The sequence below is a fragment of the Micrasema longulum genome, unplaced genomic scaffold, assembly GCF_059751315.1.
Source record: "Micrasema longulum isolate JH-2025_06_02 unplaced genomic scaffold, ASM5975131v1 h1tg002644l, whole genome shotgun sequence".
NCBI classification, from domain to species: Eukaryota; Metazoa; Arthropoda; class Insecta; order Trichoptera; family Brachycentridae; genus Micrasema; species Micrasema longulum.
In genome coordinates, this window is record NW_028279779.1 from 12604 (window position 1) to 32758 (window position 20155).

The following is a 20155-nucleotide window of genomic DNA, read 5'->3' on the forward strand; positions in this document are numbered from 1 at the left end:
AAATTGTGTTTTTTCTTCCACCTAAATTCTGTGTTCATTCACTATTCTTTGACAAGTGCCGTGACACAGTTAGTTAGACTGCTAACTGCGAAACTGGCGTCGCGAGTTCGATTCCCGCCAGTTGCGAAATAAAAGTTTTTTTTCACAATTGGTCTGGGTGTTCTAGTCTATTTTCCTTAACAATATTTTGAGTTTGTCCAAATTTTTGTAGACAAGGACTGGATTCAACTCCCCGGAGAGCTGTTTATATTAACATATTACAACAGAGATGAAGAACATTGAAGAGACAGTAATATAGAAGTCTAGGCATCTACAGGGCTTATGACCTGGCAATGGCTGGTTTAAGTGGCCACTTTACACACTGTGTAACATTCACCATTCTGCCTATATTTGTTCTTCATTTGTCTCTTCAATGTTCTTCATCTCTGTTGTAATGTGTTATTTTCCTTAACTTTCTTCCATATCCTTTCTTTCCCACCCGCTACGAAGCCAAGAGGCTTAACTGGTTATTCATCAAAAAATCTTGGCCTATTGTAGTTGGAAACTCTTTAATCATTCAACTGCACCTGTATTAAGAATATTTTATTTCTTTTTAGAAATTTGTGACTAACAGCGGTGTGCACTGTGAACAACTTGTGGGTAAGGTCCGCGGTGCGGAGAGCATCGGGCTCGTGGGCACTCTACTCCGCCCTTCGCAACTTCCCACAGCTGAGATGATCAAAGTCTACGCGGCCATCAGTATTCAAGTGAAGGACACGCGTGTGGCATTCAGTTACCTCTCCAAGGTAAAACATTTACTTCATAATCATGACGTCTTATCCTGCACTCCTTAGTTCTTCAAATTGTATGCGACAATATTTTCATCTGGAAATACTAAAATAAAAAAACAAAAGAAGAATAAGAGAAGAAATTAACATAAACAATAGCTGAAACGTCCTGTTACATTAAGCAAAAGATGAGATATTTTTAAATACGGGTATTTAAAAACAAAAATTGGATGCCTATGTATAATAACCTATTTTTGACATTTGAAAAAATAATCGTATAAATAAGACCTGTTATAGCAAAATACTATTTCATTATTTTTTTAAATAAGAGAGATATATCTAGTCTTGTATTCTATGTAGACTTGTGTGCCACTTATGATTTAAATATTTGAAAATGTAAATTGATTGTTTAGTTTCACATATCCGGGTGGCTATACGACGTACGACCGACGGTAATGGAGAGAAGTCGCTTCATATCTCTCCTGTGCGAGGGATTAGGCATGTCAGGCTACGAACCTCAAGATGACCGCCTCATACTGCACGAGGTAAAATATTTATAAATTTTCATGTTATTTATTTATCAATGTTTTAAGTATAACTGCAACTGTAGAAGGCTTCCTTGTAATAAATCCAGTATTGTAAGGCAATTCATTCAAATATACACAAACTTTTAATCCATTCTTACCGAAAGTCGTAACTGTCGTCAAACACAGGCGATATGGCTGGATGGATGTCTCCCGAAAGTCTTAACCACGCTTGCCTACTTTACAATTTTGAATACAGAATGTTTTCTTATAACTACGGCAATTAAATCAGACCTGAAAAAGGCTTCTTAAAAATCATTTTAAAGTTTATAGTTTAAAAAAAATTTGGCTGTAGCATATATTAATAAAGATTCAAAAAATTTACTTTGTGGAGTCCTCCTCGGAACAGGTAATCCTAATGAGGACTCTTAAATCATTTATTGTGCGATTTCTAAAGTAGGTATAATAATAATAAATATGAATGGACTTATTTCTAAGCCTGAATATTTTTATATATTTTTTTTTTTTAGTTGATGTGTGTTCATCTCAGTAAAGTATTGGCTTGGGAGTTTCCCGTCCATTTGAGTCAAGTGCTGGGAACACTGTGCAGCCTCTCCCTGGAGAGGAAGCTGCCCCCCAACACCTGGCAGCACTGCATCACCATCATCGAGACCTACCCCCACCTCCTACTCCATCACCAGGTAATCAGAATGAAATAGAAATAATCTTTTGGTAAACCTTGCAGTATAATTGAGAAATATATTAAAATGAGAGATTGCTGGTCTACTGAGAAAGATATCAGGAGGGTGGGTGCTGGTGCATAGATAAAGAAATTGAATGGTGGATGTGTTTCAGGAATAGAATAAACGGAACACTAAAATAAATCTTGCCTGTTTGACACATAAATACAATATTTTTTATTGCATTTTTTATAACAGAAAAACTGTTTTTTATTTTTTGTGAACCTATCCCCCCTTTTTGTACTGGCTCTGAGTCTCGTATAATACGGTTTCACATAACACGGCATTTTATAGGAACCTATCTACCGTGTTGTAGGAGGGTTACCTATATTGTTCGTTCGGATAACTTTAATAAAAAAATGCGGAAGTTTTAAAGCACTCCTTTATTTTTGTTAACATGGAAAAACTTTTTTTATTTCTATTTTAAGGGCTCCTTGGGACCTTATTGTACAATTTAATAAATAAACCTCAAATATTTGTTTTTCAAATGCTGAGCACTCTTCAAGTGGATCAGAAGTTCTGTCGATGAACGAAAACATGTCACGTTTTTCCCGCTGTTTTCTGTGGTTTCTTGTCGTTAGAATAAATTAAATATCCCACCCGATCATTACATATTACAAACATAACTAATTTTTAAAGTTTTTATTTGAAGTAAATTTAGTAGTATATTGTCTTTTAAAGTAAATATAATGTAACTCCAATATAAAAAAACCTAAAATATTTACAATATAATGTCCATGTTATGGGAGAAATTATCATAATATTTTCCATATCATGCGGTTTTATTGTCTATTTCTGTGTCTATACTTTACTCTATGGGTTTTGTTTTCTTGTTTGTATTCCAGGCGTGCGAGAGTATGGAGCTGATAGGGCGGCAGTGGTGGTCGAAGCGCGGCTCGTGCGGACCTAACGGTCTGTACTCGGCCTACGGGGCGTACGCCTCCCAGATGGGCCGCCTGGGGGCCCTGCTTGCCTCCACAGTACTCAGCACGGCCATGCTGCACAGCCCTCCACTGCTTACCAAACAAAGTGATTAAACTTGACTCGTATTTTACACGGTGGATGCATTCCAGGCAATACCGTTTTAAATAAAGAATCTCTGTGTCCAGGCGATAAAGAATACATTTCAGTGTGTGAAAGAGAACTAGAATCCTGGACGAATGCTTTAGGTCGATGGCTACTCTCAGCTAAAAATCCTGAATAAGGAAATCGAGCGGAGATAAGTCCATCTCTTAGTCTAGTAGTAGACCGGATCTTGTCTTGAGGTAGTAATTTTTTTTTTGGTCCTAGCTTTAATTTTATTTAGTTGTATTTTATTTTATAAGCGCCTGTATTTATTATAAAAAATTGTCTTTACCAGTGTTAAAATGGACCGCATAAGTCCGTCAAATAAATAAATAAATTGGTATCAACGATGATGTATTCAATAAATAAATGATCAATTTTGTTTCACAGTTTGTACCTTGGTGACCACTGCGATGTTCACCTTCTGGGACGTGTGGCTTGTGCCATGGTGGGGCGGGGGCTCCCAGGTGGCCCCCTGGGTGGGGGACCTGGCGCGGGGAGCCTGCCTTATGCCCTGGGGGGCTGAGGATCAGGACCCGAAGAGCATGCTGGACGCCCTTGTGGAGACTCTGCACTACTGCGCCAGCACCCTTCCAGGTATTTGTGAGATAAATGACTAGTTTATTGAACAAAACTATGGAAAAAATCCGGTGTCTTCTAGGACGCCCTGTCTGCTTAGTATATAAATGTTCATTGCGCCACTTACTGGATGATAGGTAGGCGCACGATTGGGAGGTCAATTGAAAGATTTAATTGTTTTATTAAAACTGCTCTTAACTCCATTACAAAATGAAAACAAGCACTCACCTTATACTTGGGTTACCCACCTTATTGTTTGAACTTCTTCTCGCAGGCGGGCTCTATTGAAGGCTGACTTAAACAAGGTGGGTTTGTATGACTTGAACAAATAAACAATTTTGCGGTGCAAATATCCAAAATTACAATGGCGATCATAACCTATCAGCAAAACAGCAATCACATGCACTTGCGGTGACTGTCAATATTTTATAGCTGAAGATAAAAAGGATTGTAATCCACGAAAGATTGTTATATTTTGATCTAAATTCAGGATGTAAATTAATATTTAACATACCTCCATAGTAAGTGTGAAAGCACTACAATCAAGTGTGAAAGCACTACAATCCATAGTGTTTGTGGCTGGTGCATTCGCCTATCACACTTAAAGTCCCAGGTTCGATTCCTGGGAAGGTCAACAGGACTTTTTTATTAAAAAGGTATTTCTATACTTCAATATTTCATGTTCCTGGACTGGCTCCTGAAGTGTAAGGCTAATTTTTTTTTGCACCAGAACAGACCTTGAAGCCCAATTACAGAGGTGAATTACAGCACAATACACCCAGGCTTGAGAAAATTCACATTTCATTTTTGTGTTCTCACCGGGAATCCGACTCAAAGCCTTCCGTGTGAAAGTCAAGTGTCTTGACCTCTATACCACGAAGGCCGCCATAGTTTTTTATATCTTGTATTTTATTTTATTTTATATCTAATATATAAATATTGTTAGTATGGAAACCTTCACAAGGGACATTCTACTCATTTCTGCCACCAATTTTTAAATTTATTGTTAATGTCTTCCCAGGCAGTATCAACGATCTTCTGGGGATGACTTGGCAATGGTACGCGCGTAATTTCCCCCATTCATCGATTCCCCCACACGTCTTGTCACGGGTTCACACCGCACTGGCCCGTCTCCCCTGGACAGTCTTCCCAGAGTACTGGATCACATTCCCCGACTTGCAGACCATCGCCCAGGTAATTACAGTAAAATCCCTAAATTACATTTTTTAAGGGACCGGCAAAAAGAAATTTAATCGGGGGGGTAGTGAAAATAAAATGAATTCAGCTAATTATTTTTTATAAAAAAAAATATGGAGCAATGTTTTAATTTTTATATTGCAACTTTTTAAATATATCCATGAATAATAAATGTCTGTAAAACAAAATAAACCATCTTTAAAATTATAACTAAAACATGAAAATGGCGGCAATAAATGTTCATAAGACACAATAAACTTTTTGTGCAACTAAAAAAACACAAAAATGGCGGCAATAATTTCCATTATCTATTTAACTTACCATTTGGTATAATGACAGAGACTAACTTCAGACTCTTGTGTTGTCAGTTTTCAGTGGGGATTGGAATTTCTTCCGACCAACAAGCTTATATAAAGATTAGAGACATAACTTCAGACTTTTGAGTAGTCAAAAATACAAAAAAGGCAGGAATGAATGTTTGCAAAACACATCCAAAATTCAAATTAAATTTTGAAAAATTATACGTAAATTGCGAGAAAACGCAAATTACGGGGTTTCACTGTACTTATTCACCGTTTCAGTGCCTGTGTTGCAACGTCAGTCCATATTTCAGTTTACATTTAACTCGCGATACCTGAGGCTGTGTGTAAATGAATACTTACATATTATTATTCTCCACTCCCTTCTAAATAAGTGTCTGGTTCTTTGTGACAATGAGGAATTTCAGCCCAACCCGGAATTAAATTTTAAAAATGTTTTCGTGTACACGTGAATATTTAAAAATTTTGGTGTAAGATGAAATATCTCAAAAACGCACGCAAAAATAAATAAAAAATGTTAAAAATAATATTAATTTTAAAATCGTAAATAATGACGTCACTCCTTATATCTACCTGTAGTATTTCCGGTTTCCACTTTAAAGCCTCCGCCACCTTGTAAGGAACGTTTTGACCATAGAGCACAAAGAGTATACAGTATAGAAATAGAGAGTATATAGAGTATAGAAATACTTTGTTTACATTTCAAGCAGAGATTATGTCAATTTTCTAGGTTTTTCTAAATCGAAACGTTCATAAAAACAACCATAACATAGAAATGAGCAAATTACGATCAACTAAATGAAGTAATCAACGCAAGATTCTTGTCAGTTTTGTTATTGGCTGGAGAATTACAACTTACCGCGGTCAATGAAAGTAAGAACGCCAACCGTTTCATGACGTCACTTCTGAAAAGTGACACACTGATTACAGTAATTTGGCGCGGTATTTGATAAATGTAACTTTAAAAAATCATGTCTATGTAAATAACTCACAAAAAAAATATATATAGATATATATATTTGCTTAGTTAAATAGTACGCTAATAGAAAATAAATAAATTAGAAAACAGTGGAATTCCTCATTGAACTTTCTGCTGTCAGGGAAAAATTGTATTGGGGTTTTTAAATTTTCTTTTCATATTATCATTAATGTTACTAAGTATTTAACCACTTACCGGCTTTTTATGTCTACCGGTTTTGAGACGTACATTCATCAGGACACTCACTACACCAACCTGCAAATACTAAAATACACTTCGCCTCCACCATCACCGTGGTATACATAATAAAAAACATCATGTGTAATAAACGCGTAAAATTATAACATTGATATAAAATTGTTTTGACTGTCTACTAGGGTAAGTAGACAGTAAAAAATATACCATTTCACTAGCCAAAAACACAGTATGTAATATGTAAAATATATATAAGCAATAATAAAAATTCAAATAATCGAAGAAAAAACAAATTGAAATCAATTTAACAATGTTTGATTGTGTCCAAATGCTTGCAGACTGGCTGGATTTCCTCCATAGGGAGTTGTTCATATTAAAATTTATTTCAACAGAGAGGGAAAAAAATATTTTGAGAAGGGAATATGGAAGTCTAGGCATTTACAGGGATTATGACCACACAGTGTGTAAAGTAGCCACTTAAACCAGCCAATGACAGGTCATAAGCCCTGTAAATGCCTAGACTTCCATATTCCCTTCTCAAAATATTTTTTTCCCTCTCTGTTGAAATAAATTTAAATATGAAATCAATTTATTTACAAAAAAGTGATTATATAAAGATCTCCAAAATTTAATTACCAAACATGTGCAGGTTCGTAATATCAACCTGGCTTCGTGTAACGCCTTCATGGTGCAGTGTATGGGCAGCCGGAGATGGGGGCCGTGGCTAGAGGCCCAGCCTCCCCCCCTCCACCCCGCCATAGTGCACCTGCTCCTGCCTCTGCTCCTTACGCTGGACTTGCACCAACAGGTCTGATACTCCAATTACGTGTGGTTTTCAAACGAGTTAAACTACCATGAATGTCTTGTACATTTTTTAAAAATTTGACTGGTTGCTTACATTTAATACAGGACTCAATTCTGCTTTCATATTCATGTCCTGACTTGGTAGAGATGAAATCCGTGTTAAGTCAGGATATATCTATTGATAATGCTAAGTATGTCTAGATTGTCCATTTTCAAAAACAATTTAACAAATCAGGTGATCATCACGGCATATCGTGCCTGCTGGATAATGGCGTCGCTTTCTTTGGAAACCATGGCTTTATAGGTTTAAATAATTGACTTGGATCAATAAGTATTAAAATAATTAACCTTGTAAATAAAAGGTAAAATGATGTATTAATACAAACTTATTTATTTAACTTTTTGTACATAATGTTATTTGTACATTGGCTTATTGCTAAAAGGCAATTTCTTCCAACCAACCAATAAAATAAAAGTTTTATTTTTATAATTCAAGTTACAGAATATATTCAATAGAAAATAAAGATTAAAAAGCTAAAGATTTATAAAAATAGAAATAAACATATTTGTTTATAAGTTACCTAGAGTCAAAACTGTTCTACAATGGGAAAAAGGAAAAAAGGGGAAAGAGGAAAGAAGGAGAGATTAAGGAAGAGAAAGGAGATGTTTCTTCAGACGTGATTTAAACAGAGATAATGTAGTAACATCTTTGATGGTGGATGGGAGATGATTCCACAGTCGAGCCGCATGGACACTATATGAGTTAGAGAAGAAAGAGGAATTGTGGATGGGTATTAAGAGAGTGCCTTGAGTATTAGAACGAAGAGGTAAACCATGGACTTATAAGCGTTGAAATTTTCACGTAGATCAGTTCATGGTGAAATATTCACGCAGGTAAATAGGATCATTGTTTCTTAGTAATGTTACTTAATATTTAACCGTAGGCAAAATGGTGAATGTTTCACAGTGTGTAAAATGATCACTTGTTACACATCAAATAGTATTAATTTATTATTTCACATTTTATTTGTCGGCCTCGTGGTGTAATGGTCAATGCGTTTGCCTACCATGCAAGAGGTCTCGGGTTTGATTCCCAACATGGTTGATATGAATTATTTATTCAAAATGGTGTTTTCACGCTAGAATATTTCATAGTCCCTGGACTGGTATCAGAAGCGTAAGACTGATCACCTTACCTTCATGTAACAAAATTGATCGGGATATGCTGCGATTGGTGTACCAATCCAGTGCCCTATGCGCTATTAGTGCGTAAAGGGAATGATGATGATGATGATTTCACATGTTATTTTAACATCTAAATTTATTTGATTCTTCCATTGTTAATTTTTATTAGGTTAAAGACTTGATACACTTGTTGATGAGATTGATATTCTAATTAAAGTAAAATGGTGAATGTTTTACACCGTTTTAAGTGATCACTTAAAGTTGTATATTTTAATAATATTATATACAGGGTGTTCATCAAACCCTGTCACATCCGAAACCACCATGATCAGTATGAGCAAGAAGACATATTGGCAGATTAAAATAATATTTTAGAACGAATAAAATTTTAAAAAATAAAATATCTAAAAAAGCAAATGGTTGCTTACTTCTGCAGGGCAGAAACAAGGAAGGTCAGGGGGTAGTCTGATACTGCGCCGCGCTTCCCTCACTTCTCCCCTGCAGAAGTGAGCAACCATTTGTTTTTTTTAAATATTTAATTTTTTATAAATTTCTTTGTTTTTTGTTTTTTATTTTTGCACCACAACAGGCCAGGAGGCCCAATTACAGTGGTGAATTACATCACAGAACACCCAGGCTTGAGAAAAATCACATTTAATTTTTGTGTTCTCACCGGGAATCGAACCCGGAACCTTCCGTCTGTGAGTCAAGCTTCTTGACCACTACACCACGGAGGCCGCCGTCCTAAATATGTTTTAAATATGCTAATATGTCTTCTTGCCCATACTGATCATTGCAGTTTCGGATGTGACAGGGTTTAAAGAACACCCTGTATATATATTTTTGGATGATTTCTATAGCGCTGTTTATGTGAAAATCACCTCAAGGGCGCTGTACAATAAATAAGTATCCCAGCACGTCTTGCAGCTACAGAGCTCATGGACAGTTGGGATTCTAGTTCCTCGTCTCCAATTATGATATATATGAGCTAGATTATAGCACGTCTTGCAGCTACAGAGCGCATGGACAATAAGAAATCTAGCCCCTATTTACATTTTTTAAAATTTTATTGGACAATGAAGTTTAGAGTTTTAGATTTATTTTTAAAAAATGAAATAAAAAACATTACTACCGTAAAGTTGACAGGGCCGAACACCATTTGTATGGATGAGTGAATTAATTTGAGGTTAAATGAGAAAGATGTATTACAATTGAAGTTATTTATTGAGTAGATACACACGAGATACAGCCTTACATTTTTGTACAGAAGGAATTTACAATAGTGAACACTGGCGAGGAGCTGGTGGACGGGCGACAAATGCCAAGATGAAATGTGCATATTCTTTTGCTGCACGACGTTTAATTACTTGACCGAGCTGACGTTGCATCGGATTACGCGTTGCGGGCCAGAACGGTGTTCGGCCCTGCCAACTTTGCGGCTTGATGGTGATGATCTCCACAATATAATAAATATAATTTGTCTTTTGACAACGCAAAATGCACTGTGCTAAATATTATTTGTGCATTGTATATTTATAACAAACGTGTAACATAAAATTTTTATATTATGTATTCACAGTATTTCCTAGTGCGGAATACGTTATAATTACTTAATAGCAATTATAAACCAGCCATTGACAATTTATAAGCCCCGAAAATACTGGTACTTTCATATTCCTTTCTCAAAAATGAAATGTGTATGTCATAGGTGCTGGATGATGCCTTAAATTTGCCATGGAAGTATCTTAGTGAAGAGGCATTCAAGGCGAGTGTGACTTGGGTTGTTAGTATCAACAATTCTACAACACAAATATTCCATTCCAATCGTCTTGTTCCGTGAGTTATACAATATTACAATATATTTATTTATATATAATAGGGACTTGAATAAGTTCAATAAGTGATGTTATCATTGCCTTTTTATGTCGGGAAATACTACAGTCAAGTTCATTGTGAAACTCCACCATATTAGGCTTGAAATGACAGTATATGTTATTCCGCAAAAGTGTAAACAACATATTTTTTCATAGCATTAAACATGTCGAATTTTGTGTCAAAAAAGCGTATTTGCGGGGAGTTTTAGTGCATTACTTTCTTCAAAAAAGCTGCAGATGAAGCACATAGGGTAATATTTTTTTTTTTTGAGCTTGACGTGTCATCTGTTTATAGGTGCACTAATTATCAGCTCACCCAGTAGTACTAATACCTGATTTAGTATGAAAATTACTGTTTAGTCCCTTTTCCTTACAAAGTCTAGCCGCCGCGAAAATATTGTATGAAAATGTAATGCATAATTCTGTTTCTGCGTTTTGGCAGTTTGCTCTGCGCTGTCGGTGGTCTGGTCTCCGGCGGAGAGGTGGGCATCATGTGGAGTAACAAGAGGAGTGACCTTGTGAAGGCGTGGGTGACAGCAACTGCCACTACCAGCTGCTCCGGAGTAGCGGGCAGCATCCGGGACCTGCTGCAGAGGATACAGGACACCACCATGTCATTAGGTCACTCATCCTACACTCGCATATCAAATTGCTTTGTTAGAAACTGCTTGTGCTTGTGTGTTTTGTAATATTAGAGACCATATTTAAAGTAATGGAAATGAAGTGTATTCGAGGTTAACTGTGGATTTTTTAGTTGGCTTTAGTATTGTTAATATATTTCTGCTTATTTTTTATGTGATAGCTGTAAAAATCTCGAATGAATAAAATAAAATGAGTAACATAAATAAAATAAAATAAATATCCGAGCTTCGTTTGTTTCGTGCATGCGTGGTACTTCCCTTGACCTAATGAAAAAGAGTTTATTTTATTTATTTAATTTCATTGGAAAGCCAACAGACATTTATACATTTATAAGAATCAATTATACCATAAATACATATCATAAAGTCCAATTAGAGGCTTCCACATAATATTGTTATTGTAAATGTTGTAAATGTTGTCACATAAAAATTATACATAACATAAAATAACTAATCATACAAAACTTATAATATTACTAGAAATGTAAATGAATATTGGTCACACAGTTGCACATTACAATAAATAATACAACTATAGTTGACCATACAGTGTTCATTTATTATGTGCCTACATACAGAACTGCACATCACCTGCATAATATAGGCTGCGGATTCAAGGCGCAACATCATAACTTGAATTATTTTTGGAAATTTCACTTTTAAAGGAAGTTAAAGATATGTTATTAATATCAATACAATTTAATTTCTGATTACACATATGGCAGGTTCTATTTACAAATGAATTTTGAAAAGATTTAGTTTTACATTTAGACATTTTAAAAAGAGATTGGTTTCTGGTCTGCGTTACTGGCATTATGAGTCAGCTTAATGTTGTGTACGCTTCGTGGTGCTTGTTTGAAATGCTGAATAAAATTTAAAATCCTGCCGCTTGTCAGATAAAGTCTGTAGTTGGTTTCGTGGCACCGTCGCACGGTTGGCTGGACAAGCAACTGTGAAACTGGCTTTGCGGGTTCGATTCCCGCTAGTTGCAAGAAAAAATCCAAGAAAAAAATTTCTCAACTGGTCTGGGTGGTGTGGTGTATTTTTCATAACCTCCTTCCACGTGCCCTCTTTCCCACCTGCTGAGAATCCTCTAAATAGAGGCTAAGCTGGTTATTCCCAAAAAAGAAGAAAGAAAGAAAAATAACATTAAATCAGTCCACATTCATCAACAGATCTGTAAGGCGTGCGGAGAATGTGTGATAAATGAAGGTCGTGATATTATTGACAATGTGGACATCCATCTTTGGCGAACTCCTTCTCAATATGTCAGGGTAAACACCATGTATGCGTAAAACTGCGATGGCAGTGTTGCGATGGCAGTGTTGCGATGGCAAGAAATACAAATGGAACTTACTTTCTGAATATTTAGATATCTTTGAAACAAATTAATGTTTGCCATTTCTTATTCTATTAATATTATACTCTTAAACTTGTTTTATTCTATTTGTCATGATTTGATTTGTGGCAAGGTTGACTTGAATAATAAAATTTACCCAACAATGTCATACATATGAATCTCAAAACTCATTGTACAAGGGATTGAAGCTGTACAATGAGTTACCTGAAGGAATAAAGGAGATAGAAAAGATCGAAATATTTCAAATTAATTTGAAAAAATACGTTATTGAGAAATTTTGATAAAAAAATTGTAAATTTACCCAACAATGTCATACATATGAATCTCAAAACTCATTGTACAAGGGATTGAAGCTGTACAATGAGTTACCTGAAGGAATAAAGGAGATAGAAAAGATCGAAATATTTAAAATTAATTTGAAAAAATACGTTATTGAGAAATTTTGATAAAAAAATTGTAATTTTATTAAAGATGTTATGAACTAACTTAAAAAACATAAATAAAAACACTAGTAGTTCCTTCGCATGGTGCTGACCAGGCGCTTTGACTAACACGAGTGTTTATTTTATAGGTACAGAAAGTACTGCTGAATCAGAGAAGCTGGCGGAAGGATCCGCCCTCATTAGTAATGCTGTCCTGATGATGAACATGATGGTTCTTTCTGAAGTTGCTCAGGAGGTAACTAAATATTTTCTTGCAAAATTATTTTTCTTGTGTTCTATCTAAATCATGTTACTTATTGACTGTTCTCAATGGAATCTCATGGCTATGATACGAAGTTATGTTTTAATTTCATTCATTTCCAAAATTCTTACTTCTGTTACTATAAATGTTTATTATGGAAATAAAAGATAAGTGATGAGCGAAATCTTTGAGACTGGTATCTTTATTATAAAATTCAATGTATTTATATGAAAACGGTAAGGATAAGTGGAATTAAAAATTATAAATAGTATTGTATTTTTCTGACCATAAGACGCACGTTTTTACTCTAAAAATTCAACCAAAAATTGGGGTGCATTTTATGGTCCAGCGCGTCTTATCGTCCGCAGAATACAGTAATTTAATTAAATTATTTTTGTCTGAATGACCCTTTTACAAAGTGTTACAAAGTAATTTCAAATTCTCTCTCAGTCTCCAAGATGTCACGAAGGCAATTACTGGTTATTCCCAATTTGTGGATTTAAGTATCACTTGTCTTTAATTCTGTAATAAATTGCAATGAACTTCCATCAAGAATTTTCTCTAGCAAACTTGAATTTATAAGTGTGTTTTTAATTTAATTAGTTTCCAATAAATTTTGCTGATTTTATTACTGATCCCCAATAAATTTTTTTTTTTTTTTTAAAATACATAAGTTTATTGTACATTATTTGAGACATATGTCCCAACTCCATGGAACTTTAAGTCCTGTGTTAAGATGGGACTAGCAATTAGTTGACATAGACACATGAGTATATCACCACAAATATAGGATCAGAAACATAAAAAATACTTTTACAAAAAATACATATATATAGCACATCAATAAAGTAAACAGTAAACTCAAACATTCGGAAAATCATCAAGGAGTTTCCTAATCAAATCCCTCCAGCTAAGAAAAATCCAGTCCTTAACTACTTTCTTGAAAACAGTTTTTGTCCTTGAGAGCTTAATACGCTCTTCCAAAATATTGATAACTCTCAGTGCGATAAATGAGAGATGTCTCAGCAAAAGTCGTACGGGTTTTGGGTATGACATAATTCATGCTCTAAAAAACCATTAATGTTTTTATTGCTTTACAATCCATAAAAGATCACGGAATATGCATTAATAAACAATAAATGTCGCAGAATGTATTAAACCTTCAAAGTATTGTGTTAAATATATTATGTATTTTGATATAAAATCTTTATATTGGAAAATATATATAAATACAGAGAACACATGCTGGCTTTTTGTAATTTCCAAAAGACAAAAGCTATATTTTTATACTGTAAATTCTGGTAAGTAATATTATGCATTTAATTTGTAGGAATGGATAAAATGGGTTAACAGTACAACGAAGCTATGCCTCATGTCCCTGATCTCTTGCCTGTATCAGGTCACCCAGAGGGACATATTTGGCACACTCGGTGAACACACAATCCTCGCCTTCTTCGAACATGAAGGTAATCCCATTGCTAATAGTTTCCCTAAGGGCAGACCACCCCACCCCTATCAAGAGTATAAAATTGAATTATTTTATAACGCTGTGATGTTCTAGGTTCAATTTATTTTTTAAAAACGTAAAATTTGATTGGACTTTTTAATTAATCTAGACTTCAGTATGAAGTATTGATTTTATTTAACCCGTATCGATATTTTTTTATTTACATATAAAATACTGCAAAACGGAAATCGAGTGGACATTAGATTTTATCCAAGGTTAGCAGCCGGAATCAGCCATTCACAGTGGAGTTCTGGTGCTGATTCTTATATATGGAAGCGAAGTATGGATTTAGAAAAACGAGGATGGAAGTAGACTGAATGCTGTCTTAATGCGATCTCTCTGGTGAATGTGTGGTAAAACTGAGTACGATAGGTGCCCAAATGTCGAGATCAGTGTATTACGTGAGGCCGAGATACGCATTATCGACATAATCAAGAAAGGTATTCTGCGCTGGTTTGGACATGTAGAGGGAATGGACAGCGAAATGACGCCTGAAAAGGTTTACAATGCGAATTTTTATGGACGCAGAAGTCAAGGAAGACCAAGAAAAACATGGCATGACCAAATCCAACAAATATTTGAAGACGGACATGTCAAATGTCGGAATAATCGGCTTAAGTGTGTGAGAAGATGTATAAATAAAGAGAAAGTGAGGTATGTATGCAAAGACAGAGTCATATGGTATTCTATCTTCTCTGCCTACCCTTACGAGAAAACGGTGTGATGTTTTGTTTAATTTTGTTGATAATTTATAATGCGCCATTTTTGTGAAAATCACCCCAAGGACGCATATAAAAGAATCACATAACTCTTGTTTTTTGCTTTTTAAGTTTACAAGTCTAACCTGCATTATAATATTTTGTTTTTTTTTTCAATTTGTACTGTATGGTCCCAGGCGAGTGGAACTACATAATAGACAAGTGGAGAAACAACTGCATAGTTTCCGTGGAATACTTAATCGGGTTCTCCTGTCCACTGACTGCGCTGGCCACGTACAAGGCCGCAGACAGGAGCAAGTTCCAGGGGAGCGCCTTCAACCAGCTGGACAAGAGCGTTCTGCAGGCCCTTCACGGGTTCGACCCGGAGTAAGTCGTCATTCAAAGTGTATTGTTATACCCTGCGGCAACGTATTATGGCACTTTTGTCATTTTCTTGTAAAGTTCTGTAAATATTGACAGCTACCCATGTAGAAAAAAAATGCTGGACTTTATTATTGTAGACACCACAACACTGACATACCCCCGCAGCGGAGCTGTAATTTATCGAATACTTCATTGAGTAACAATATTGATAAAATATTGAGATAGTATTTATTTATTTATTTATAATTTAACAATGTATGTATTAATTTTTTTATACAGAATAATGTTTCTTCACTGGGGTGTCCCGTGTCGAGGGAAACATTTTACAATAAGTGAAACATGCCTGAAATTAGTTATTTAACGTAGTTAATATAATAAGACAATAAAAACGTAATTAATCTAATTATCATCTTAAACATAAAAAATAATCATAAAAAACACAACAAATTCATATAGACTTGTAGACCAAATTTCATAAACAGGACACAAATTTTTAACTATTTGACTTGATCCGCTCATCAATCCGTGCGCAATTCACCTCCACTATCCATTTCTTAATAGCAATTTTATACTGTGAGTACAAAGACCTCATGTAATGCACCAATTAAAAGTAGTTTAACTTTGTAAAATGAAATATACTATTTGGCTTGATGCATATAATTCGGTATGTTAAGTCTTCAAGTTAATTGCGATAAATAACATTTCTATAACAGATTCACTATTAAACAATTATTAGCTATCATCATCTTTTTATTATTATTATTTTATACCTCTTAAAATTGTTTGTCATTATCCATGTGGTTTTGTCTGCCATTCAAAATTATATGTAGCATTGTAAAATATGTTACCATACCACAATATATAAACAGTAAAATAAGAAGTGCATTTTTATAAGCTTCACCTGTTTACTGTTTTTTTATTCACTATTATTATGAAAAAATACATTTTAAGATTCCTCTTTACTATGAAAACCTGATCCTCCTTACTAGGACTATACAGTGTTTAAAATTTAATTTAAGTTGCTTGTATGTCACTCAAATATATACCTTTAATTAAATGGCCAAGTTGCTCTCTTTTGGCCCTCTTTAATTCAGTTGAATCTATATATGCTGACAATATATTACTGAACCTTTTTTTTTTTTACATTGTCACCAACCATTATTTGTAATAATATGAGTGGCCACGTATTAATATGAATTTTTATCTCACCAGGTAAAGATTTTACAATTTTTAAATACGGCTGGGTTCACATATGTAAAATCATACATGTTTTAATAGTAGGTGGTGTACATTATATTTTTGTTATTGTATTTTACAAATTGAGAGTTATTAAAAAATGTGTTAATCCCTGTTATGTATACAATTGTAATCGAGTTAAACGCTCCATCATTTTACTGGCGAAAAATATAACATACATTTCACTAGCATTATTTATAAACACACATGTTTATCAGGTGTTCCAATGAGCGTCAGTGCAGCCTGTGGGTGTGTTACTACGTGTGGCTGGCGGGTGACCACAGTATGGACAGGGCAGGCACTCTGGGGGCGCTACACCTGCTGCACGCTGTCTTGGAGCGCTGGGCACAGGAGCCCTCTTGGGGGCTGCTCAAGGCCATAAGGCTCGTGGAGAACAAGGCTCCATCCCACAAGTTGGTTCTATTATTTACTATGCGTCCTTTACTAACTAAACTAATTGTTATCGTATAGACTTCACAATTGGATTTTGATTTTTTGAAAAAGTACTCTACATGGCGTACTTATCTCGATTTCCTTTTTCGGATTTTTTTATCTGAGAGTTGCCATGAACTGGAAAACACTTGACCAGGATCCTGGTTCTATTTCACAAGACAGTGTCCTCCTCAGACACCACTGACAGACGAGTTGTAATATGGAGCTCTTCCAGTATCTATGCATTCGTCCTTCTGGCTGTCCAAGGCACACGCAGCAGCCTTCTCCAACACCACATCTCGAATTCATCGATCCTCTTCCTCTTGTAGGCACGCATTGTCCACGTTTCAGCCCTATATAGGAAAACGTAAAATCCCAGGGCTTCCATCAATCAGTTTTTTGTGTTTATTGATATACCTCGATCTCGCCGAATCTTCTCTAAACGGTTCGTTGCTTCTTTGGCCATTTGAATCCTGCGACCAATCTTAGGTCTGCAACTGCCGTTGCTGGAAATAAGCGAGCCGAGGTACACAAAATTAATTAAGTAATTACCCCCATGATATGCAAAAAATAATTAGAAAATTAATTTCAGAATCCTCACTAGGAAAACCTGTTCTAAGGACTGTTCAGTGTTCAAAATTAAATTTGCATTGTTAACATGCCGCTCAAATATTTTTTTTATTTCGTCTATGCTAATGTACTGCAGTTGTTGGTCTTGCATAATTTCATTTATTGTGTTAAATTGAAAAATGTTATGTTGTTTCTTCGGTCGACACTCTAGATTTCTGATAAAACCATTCGGCACATGTGTATGTCGTTGATCTGTGGACGTTCTACTCACAGCCTCAAAGAAATACATTAGCTTTTATGAGTTTATTGGCCGTGTTATTATCTATTTCAAGCCCGAGATATTAAATTGTTTTTGCGTATACAGTGGTGGGACAGTTGCAGCTTGATTTATTTAAGCAGTTATCAATCCAAATTTGTTGCAACAGAGAGGGAAAACATTTTCGAAAAGGGAATATGGAAGTCTAAGCATTTACAGGGCTTATGATCTGTCATTGGCTGGTTTAAGTGGCCACTTTACGTACTGTAACATTAACCACTCTGCCTATGTTTGAACATCTATATTCCTTCAATTCTTCCACCTGTTGATATTTTTAAAGTTAAAGAGCTAAAACCTTTATTGATGCGGATGAGATTTGAGCCCCGTAAATGCCTAGACTTCCATATTCCCTTCTCAAAAATGTTTTCCCTCTCTGTTGCATCAAATTTGGATCTAAATGACTCCCTAGGGAGGAAATCCAGCCTGTCTGTAAGCATTTGGAAATTCTTAAAACATCGTTGAGTTATCAATCCGCCCAGACCCAAAAAATTACATTACTAATTTTAAATACTTTTTTAAGATTCCGCATCATCGCACGGTACGCTCTATGTCTGATCCTTGCGTACCAGCAGAAGATCCGAGAATCCAGCCCTTCGCAGTCCGGTGGCGAGAGCAGCTCGTATGGCAAGAGTTTGGCCGCCCTGGAGGCCATGTTGGACCAGAAACCGTACACAGACAATCGGATCACCCTTGGTAGATGCCTTCACTTCCTAAAGCATGAAAACAACACCATACAAGACTCTCTCAAAAGCGTATCGGATTTGTGTTCCCAGTTATACACAGACGTTAACTATTTATACACGACGTGTGAATTATTTAAAATGTGATGAAATGGTGCTTAATTAGGCTACTTTTTTACAAATAATGTGATATCGCACCTTTATAAGCATAGTGACGCTATGCAAAATTTATCAATTTCGTGTAATGTCCCTTATGTATTTTATTATGTCAGTTTATATTATTTTTAGATATGACGCACCTTAGCGATAATAATGGCACATGTCAAAAATTGACCGTTTGTAGTAAAGCAAGCAGAAATGTTACTGAAAATATTTCCCTATCCTTACAATTAAAGACATAACTCTTAAAAATGTTTGTGTAGCCTTAAAAGCAAAAATGACAATGTTTTTTACCATAATGTTTCAGTTAAATTCAAGAAATAATAATTTCACGATGATCATTTTGCCATTGTTATTTCTGAAATGTAAAAACTTGTACAAAAACATAAGAAAACTAGATGCTGCGAGTGAGTGAATTTTATGTGTCTTTATTTTTGAGAAAGAATGTTAGTTTGTTGATAGAGCAAGTGTCTGTTTTACTGCTCTCCTGTAAAAATGAGTTTTTTGAGTTGTGCCACTGTTATTTCCGGGGTGCGACGTATTTTATTTATGTACAAAAAAATTGTCAAAATTCTTATTGGCAGTAAAACTCAAGGTTTCTTACTTAAAACCAATTCAACACATGAGGAATGCAATTTGTTAATCATGTGTTGCATTAGTTTTAACTAATCTTTACTTTATGTGCTCATATTGAAAAACATGTGATTTTGTTTAGTGTCACTTTTCTTAAAAGGGTGCATTATGTATGTATGTGTAAATCGAGTCATTGTGGGTTATTATGTAATACGTGTGTCGTTTGCATTCTTTTCTGACGTTTCGTATCGCATTGCGGTGTCAATCGTCGTGGATGATGCGATCCAAAACTTGCAAACGACATACCGCACAATAACCCGGAAAAACTCAAAAGCCTAAGATATTTAATGTGACGCCAAATTAATTTGTTTTTACTGTTTGTTCATTCTTTATTTACTCAATACTTCAATTCAAACAATATATCATATTGTGTTCTTTTATATGTTTTTTTAGATAGTTTATTCAATTTTTCAGATGTGTTGTCAAGATTTATTATTTTTTCCCTTGATAAAAATGGTAATGTGAATTTTCTAATCAGCTCTGGTACTGGTCTGTAAATTTATAACATAATAAATCACTTTTTCAATTAACTAAATTAAAAAAAAAAAACTATTTTGTACCCTGTCAGGTTTTCTTCTTCATGTCTCTTTGTTTTTCACGTGTTTTTAAAAAAAAATATACAAAAA

The 20155-nt window shown here is 35.0% G+C and overlaps 1 protein-coding gene across 1 annotated transcript in view; it reads left to right on the plus strand.

Annotated features, from left to right (window-relative positions):
• Positions 1-20155, plus strand: part of LOC148271794 (ectopic P granules protein 5 homolog) — a 32746-nt gene extending 12591 nt beyond the window's left edge. The window contains exons 8-21 of the mRNA XM_088240920.1: positions 597-785; positions 1181-1312; positions 1822-1992; positions 2877-3060; positions 3487-3693; positions 4697-4869; positions 7016-7174; positions 10064-10191; positions 10672-10850; positions 12802-12908; positions 14245-14380; positions 15317-15506; positions 16958-17152; positions 18578-20155. Of these exons, the coding sequence (XP_088097046.1) occupies positions 597-785; positions 1181-1312; positions 1822-1992; positions 2877-3060; positions 3487-3693; positions 4697-4869; positions 7016-7174; positions 10064-10191; positions 10672-10850; positions 12802-12908; positions 14245-14380; positions 15317-15506; positions 16958-17152; positions 18578-18884 (2457 nt within the window). The 3' untranslated portion in view covers positions 18885-20155. The remainder of the gene's footprint in view (positions 1-596; positions 786-1180; positions 1313-1821; positions 1993-2876; positions 3061-3486; positions 3694-4696; positions 4870-7015; positions 7175-10063; positions 10192-10671; positions 10851-12801; positions 12909-14244; positions 14381-15316; positions 15507-16957; positions 17153-18577) is intronic.